Here is a 7364-nt window from a genome sequence, read left to right on the forward strand (position 1 = left end):
ACATTTTATCAAGCAGCGTGAGCATGCGCAGTATGGTTGCCATTACCAACCATCCACGCCGTGTTGTAAATAGTGCAGCATCACGACTTGAAAATTTTGCCGAATTTAACGATAAAAAACTCTATCAAATCAGGTAAGTGAGTTGAAAATACCGAGTTCAACTTTTGTATTGTTTAATTTCTTTCAGTTGTTACAGCTTTTGGTGCACAGGGAACTTTGAATACATGGCGAAAACACCAGTGAGTGTAATGTAAAAAAGATTGTTATTGACAGGCGGCGATAGGCCGGGCGTCAAGGCCGCCTTCTGTATTTCCGACACAATTTGGCCAAAATGAACAAAACAAATACAACGTAAGAAGAGAGGACATTTTAAATAACATTTGTACATTTGTTTGTTTCTTTCTGCGTATAAGATAGAATCTCTTAAATTCAAAAGTCCCAGAACATTCTTCTTTAAACATGTTAAAATTCAAATATTTTTTCAAATTATTTACGGAATTATGGTCTTCTTTGGAAAAGTCAAGGACAAGGTCATTAGAGGGGGGGGGGGGCTCATTTTTTTTTTTTGGAATACATTTTCTTTGTGAGTTGTTGATGTGGTTCTGTAGAAAGAGTCGTACAAACATTTCATTCAATTTTAAATTCTATTACTATAGACTCTGCAAAGCAAAGCAAGCAAAGAAAACAATAGTTAGGCCTAGGCCCTATTTAAACTTTTAATGTTTTAAAGAAAAACAGATTTGTGTTTTGTGTTTTGTCCCTGAAAAATGTGTATGCATTAGCCATGACTTTAAAATAAAAGAGTGATTATTTGGCAATTGTGTAGTGAAGGGCCCCTCTTTAGTTTTGATAAAATTAGAGTCAGACTTAATGTGTTTTTTTTTATCGTTCTAAAATGACCTTTTCAACCTAGAGCAGACTTCTCTTCCTTTAATATGACAACATTTTTGGGGAATTTTGGACAGTTTCTTGCGATAGAAAATACGATTATCTTACGCGTTTACCCTTACGCCTTCTCTCTACGGCATACCTGTTGGTTTATAATTTCACTAACTAGTTCGGTAAAGAGTCTGATACCTGAAATTGCATGTTTGTTTCCTTAACCCTTACTCTCTGAGGGTAGTTTACTGCATGTCAGTTGGTTATGCCAATGCCCTCCAGCTGCAGTTTATTGGAGGATACTTTGATGTAGCAGTGAAGGCTCCAAATGGCAGGAGTTGGAGGCCCTGGAGGGTGCCTGATACTGACCAGCTGGGGGCACTCACTTTGTTATCAGAGGACTCTCATTGTTCTCTGTGGCATGTATTGGAGTGCCTGTCCAGTTACCCTTGAAATGACATGGCAGATATTGGAGGGCCATGCAAAAAACATAGGAGATTTTCTTGAGGCACATATTGGCATGCGTTGGAGGGTCTAGTAGGGTAAGGGTTAAGTTATTAAGGCAACAGGGCCCTACATTACACAATCACCATTACTTTGCATACAAAATTGGAGTGCAGATTATGTCAAAATTGCCAAAAACTCAAATCTTTCACTTTAAAATACCTTCACCAGGGAGGTTTTGTTTTCATTAGATTTAGTTGGTTTGTTGATTGGTTGGTTGGCTTGTCTGTTAACAAGATAACTCAAAAAGTTGTTGACCAATTTGAAATTTCTTTAAGTGGTGGGCCTTGGTATGAGTTATCGATTAGATTTTGGAAGTGATCTGGATCTGGATCCAGGATTTTTTTAAAGGATTCTTCACCATTTATGCGAGTGTTTCTTTTGGGTGTACAGACAATATGGCGGGGACTTATTTAGCCTTGGTGGATGTTTGCGCTCTTTGAGTGCTTTCTAGTTCATGAGTCAAATGCAGATAGCAATCATGATTTCACAAATTCTAATATTTGAATTTATACGGGACATTAAAAATGGGACGTCAAAATCCAAAATTTTAATTACAGTTTATTGTTACAAAAGTCTGTCATCAAATAAACAGCACCTCAGCTCTTACATTTTTGAATCTCCCTATCAAAGGCCCTACCAGGTTACAATTCTTATTTGCGCTATTTATTCCAGCAACTATGCCGGCTGTGGGGGACGATGTTCCGATGTACTGCTCACAGCAGATCAACATCCCGCCCGATCTTCCTGACATTTTGAAGCAATTCACCAAAGCTGCCATCCGCACCCAGCCCAACGATGTCTTGCAGTGGTCATCAGCGTAAGTAGGCCTAATGTTAGGCCAAATAAAAAAACAAAGCATGTTTAGAGTCCCTGCCTGTTTCCTTTTTGGAGGCCGCCTCCTTCTTTTTTTTTTAATTGAAAAAAAAACCCTGAAAAAATGATAAAGTTTAAACGTGACATCATTTTGGCCTCTTTGTCTGTTGCATCTAGCCCATATAAACCTTTCCTGAGTCCATGTGGTGGCCATTTAAAAAAAAAGAAGCTGACAGCCATCTTAAAAAAATAGCCCGACCAGTTGTTTTGGAAAATGAGTCAGGCGGCCATTTTTGGAAAAAAAGGACCTCCTTCCTTTTTTCAAGAAGGCAGGACGCTAAAAATGTTTTTTTTTTACTTGGCCTTAGCAAGACCAGTTTCAATGTAGTTCTCAGCACAGAAATTCACTACTCACTGAAAAAAATTCAAGGAGCATTGCGTGTAGCAATAAAATTATGCTAAGTTTAACAGAAAACTGTTATATAAACCTCAAGCATATTTTGTGAATGAAGTTGGCCTGATGTTGTCGTGCTTGTTTTTATGTACTAAGTATTTAAGATCTTCATCTTTACAAGTCAACCTTGTTCCTAGCCCATGCAAATTCTCATGAAACTTCTGTTTTGTGTTTTGTTTTGCAGGTACTTCCATGCCCTTGCCAAAGGTGAAACCCCTCCGGTAAAAGAACGGCTTGAGATGCCCATAGCCACACAGAAGACAGACACTGGCCTGACCGCTGGAATATTATCAGTCCTTAACCGACAGGTGAGACTCACATACAGAGGTCGAAGGTCACGCTGCGGAAGTAAGGGGTATTTAAGAAATCTCGGCTTTGTCTCCAGCATCACCCCTAGGAAAATTGTATGTTCTGCTGTGTCCTTGGGCAAGCCACTTCATCCCCACTTGCCTCTCTCCACCCAGGAGTATAAATGGGTACTGGCATTAGCTGGGGAGTGACCTGCGATGGACTGGCATCCCATTCAGGGGGAGTAGAAATTTTCTCAGTCGTTTCATGCCAAGGAAACCGGAGATAAACACCGGCCTGATGGGCCATATTGGATCGTGACAGACTTTACTTTACTACTAATGATTGCACAAAAAATCTACTTATGCTGTTCCAGCAGAACAAAATACGATCCTTTGGAAATAGCTGCTTATGCCAAAGGTCTATTTCACTTCTAGGCAGTCCCCAGGCTTGTCCTTTATGGTGTCTTTAACTCCACCCCTCCAGAGTATTTTGGCTAGAAACCCTGCTGAACAGACCACCATGCAACACTTGTCTAAATGACAAGCCTGCCGAGATCCATCAGGTCAAAAGCCTCAAGGCCAAACTGCCTCAGAGTCTGTGGTCACCAACTGCAGCAGGATACAACTGTGGCATTGTTCAATGGGACTAGCTCTCATTGTCTCAGAATTAGCCGTTTACGCTCTGGTGTTGATGGCTCAATGCAGCAAGGTCCCACAGACTTTTACACCTGATGCACTGTGTTGCGTCCGCCAGGGTTAAGGTTAATGTGTTTCGAAAAATGATGCCTTGTGGAGACCCGGATATAATACGGAACAAAAGATTGTAAAGGTCTCCACGGGGCAAGTTCTAAAGGTGAATAGGTCTCCTCAAGGATTTCACGAAATAGATATACATGTATGGATTTTACTCGAAAACTAGGAATTTTCAAGGTATCCTTAAAGTATTTGATTTAAGGAATGTTTGTTCGGAATTTCAACCCAGGAAAGTATCATTCTGGTTAAAATAGGAGAATTAAAAAAATTGCTTTCGACCCTCTCACGATTTTGTAAAAGAGAATAAAGCGATGACTCCATGAGGGTACACATTTGAGTACGGGTGGTTTAATTGATGTTTTAATAAGTTTAGTTATTTTTTGTGCTTCTCGTAAATAACTAAAATGAATAATACATCAATTGATATAAACATCATCTTATGTAAATGTTACAATTTTTGTTATTTGAAGCTTGGACCAAAGAAATTGGTGAAGTTGGCCGATTTGGAGCAGAAATGGAAGGATAACTGTCTGCCGAATGAGAGACTGTACAGCCTGATTCAGCTGGGTAGCTTCGGTGATGAGATCGAATGGCTCAAGTTCTTTGCATTGGCGTGCTCGGCCCTCGCTGGGGTGAGTGTTTGAAATCTTTTATTGTGTCTGTATTTGACCCACCGGGGGCGCCATACCACCTATTTATGAGAAGCAAACAAGGGCATTTTTAAGGTGTTCACCAGAATTTTGTATTTATAGTGGGTATCTTACATAAAAATTAATTCACAATCCACATAGGAGTGTGTGTTACAGTTGAAGGTAGCGTTCATCATTTGTAATTTGAGTATTATGTTCGTCAAAATCTAAAGAAGGGTGCTAAACAACCTGATGAAGTTTTAGCTCAGTAAATGTTGTATATTCTGAGAAAACGATACTCTAGGATCTTGATTTCAAATCAAAAGCTGCTGAGTCATTTTTAAATTGGGCCTGAATTCAGCGTCCAAGACACGTTTTCACTGAGTTGATTGCAGCTACGCGATGTCACGCTCTGAACTGACAATTTATGGCAACCGCGCGCGTGTGCGTTGTGTCAACGCTTGCGCACTTCGCTGAATTAAAAAAGAACTACTAACGGAAATTCCAAAATCAATTACAAAAATACAATTTATCCACAGTAATTTGTCATTTCGGGAGGACATTTCTCAAGGATTTCCAAAGTTCTGAAATTTTTCTGTGATATTTGAATATTTTCGCATTTTTATACGGTACAGAAATTAAATTATGTTCCCGCAAAGAGTCCCTCAAATTTATTGTTTTTTTACCTCAAAATTCTTACATCCCCAAACTAATGATGTAGAATCATGCAATCCTATAATGCCATAAGGTATCTTTTCCTCTACTGATTGTTTTTGCAGAACATCACAAGTGCCATGAAGGTGATCTGTGAGATCTTGACCCGCGACCCTGAGGGTGGAGCTGCCAGGATACCCTTTGACCTCTTCAAGGAGCTGTACACATACCTGGCCCAGATCGATGGAGAAATCTCAGAGGAACAGATCGAGAGCGTCTTCACATACCTGCAGTATCATGTGTGAGTATACCAGATAAGAGCAAAACATTGGAGCACAAAGAAGGACCATTTCCATTGTATGTCCACATTCACGTGCATTTGTCTTATGTTAGACGCTAAATGTTTGTACACATTCAGTTCCAAATCGGTTGCCCAAACTCGAGGGTGTATAGCAATCGCGGGGTGTTTGTGAGTTTGTTTCTGCATTCAATAGGGGACGTTGAACAATAGAAGACAATAGGGTCCCCAATTCCTGAAGGTTCCCAAATTGGGCGATCGTGTACAAAACATATGGGAGGTCTTCCTAAAAGGTTAGAGTACTTACAAACAAAAGAGGGACAATAAGGGCCCCTGATTGCAGGCAAATACACACTTGCTAGTGTGGAAGACGTGCCACCCCCCTATGATAATTTCTCTCAGTCGGCATTTAGAGCCTTAGTCTGCAAATGAACCACCACAGGTGATGCTATAATAGGGGTATGGGAGGGGTGTCATACCCCCATTAATCGTTTTCCTTTGTCAGCAAAAATGGTTGTCCTTGTAGTAAAATCATGTGTCTATATGTCCAATAGTGTCTGATATCTTTTTGTAAGATGGAAAAGTTTAATTGCAGTACCTGCTGCTACATCAGACTCGAACTATCAAATCTGTCTCACTGTACGCCCCTGCAAATGCTGTGTGTCCCTCCTGCAATTTTAGACTTAACTTTTCTAAAAACATGAGAAGAAAATATAAAATTAGAAAAAAAATGCATTTGAACGTTATGAAATTCGGACTTTATTTCCCTTTTAAAAAAAAATCCTCCAAAGCATCAGGTTAGAAAAGGAAAAAAATTTGTGTGCAAAACCGAGATTCGAACCCGCAACCTCGCGGTGCAAAATCCTACCTTCCATCGACTGAGCTATCGCACTGCTCGCCAAAACTTGGGGAAACAAATAATTTTATACCTGCGTGCGTATCATAAAAGTATTGTAGAGGGCGCTAAACAACCATGTATGCGGATGTCGTTTGGGAGAAAAAAAATCGCGGCCCTCCTTGGTTCTCATGAGAAGATCAAACAGCCCTAGCTAGATTATCTGCACAGTTTGCATCGATCACAAGCTTTAATCTCACTGCATTGTCTTTCTCTTTTTTTTCTCTCTTCACAGTGACAAGCAAAGTGGAGTTGTGCAGCCACGAAACTTCCTAAATCCCGACTGCCCCAAACTGGGTCCATAGAACATGCTTCCCAAAATCGACCTTCCTGTATTAATGTTAAGTTGATTTGTTTGTATTTTTATTTTATTGCAAAAATGTATTCACTAAAAGTAATTTAAGTTTTACTCCAGTGACACTGAACTATCTTTTAATAGATTTGATTTTTTTTTTTTTAATAAAGAAATTATTCTTGGTTTAGATGACAAAAACAAAGCAGTGTAAGAACTAAACGTGATCACTTTTTTGTTCATATGTTGTTCAAAGCACTAGAAATTAATTTTGATGAATATGTCCCTCCACAAGTAATAAATGTATAAACTTGCATCACGTTCATGTTTAGAACAAACTTTTTCAAATGGATCCAAAAAGTGGCATTTTTTTCCTAGTAGTATGTATATATTAAACTAAATTAGCAGTTTTAACGTAATATTTGGAGTTAACAGAATGTACAGAAATGTACCGCTTTGAGATGAAATAAATTTGTTGAAGCTTTTAGAAACTGTTTGAACCTGTACTTTTACTTTCATCAAAATAGTGTTCATTTTCAAAAATGCCACTATCCTATTGTAACCCCACCTGGAGATGTTCTTTTCCTCTGAATTTGTGAGTCTGTTGACCGGCCCAGAATTTCACTCCAGGAGCTCTGTTGGACATGTACAGCATCAACTCCTCTCTTCTCAAGCATCATAGCCTTGACCAAGGCTATCAGCTTGTTCCCATACGAGCTTGTTCCCGCTACCGCACACCGCGCGCGCTGCGACACACTAGTTGTACTATACCGTTAGCCTCAACGACCCTGGTGTGTACTTTGTGTGCATGTATACGTACGCCCCACACACACTTCCACAAACACAAACACACATACTGAAATTTGTATCCTTGTGGAGACATTTCTTTGTTCTCGTGTA

The 7364-nt window shown here is 39.5% G+C and overlaps 1 protein-coding gene across 1 annotated transcript; it reads left to right on the forward strand.

Annotated features, from left to right (window-relative positions):
* The first annotated feature begins 1 nt into the window (after position 1).
* On the forward strand, positions 2-6970 carry LOC119724509 (ropporin-1-like protein). Its single transcript, XM_038195597.1, has 6 exons — positions 2-133; positions 2059-2203; positions 2838-2961; positions 4167-4328; positions 5105-5280; positions 6408-6970. The coding sequence occupies exons 2-6, from the start codon at positions 2064-2066 to the stop codon at positions 6475-6477; spliced, it is 672 nt and encodes a 223-aa protein (XP_038051525.1). The 5' UTR covers positions 2-133; positions 2059-2063; the 3' UTR covers positions 6478-6970.
* Positions 6971-7364: the final 394 nt, after the last annotated feature.

This window comes from Patiria miniata, unplaced genomic scaffold, assembly GCF_015706575.1.
Source record: "Patiria miniata isolate m_02_andy unplaced genomic scaffold, ASM1570657v1 HiC_scaffold_1, whole genome shotgun sequence".
Taxonomy (NCBI): domain Eukaryota; kingdom Metazoa; phylum Echinodermata; class Asteroidea; order Valvatida; family Asterinidae; genus Patiria; species Patiria miniata.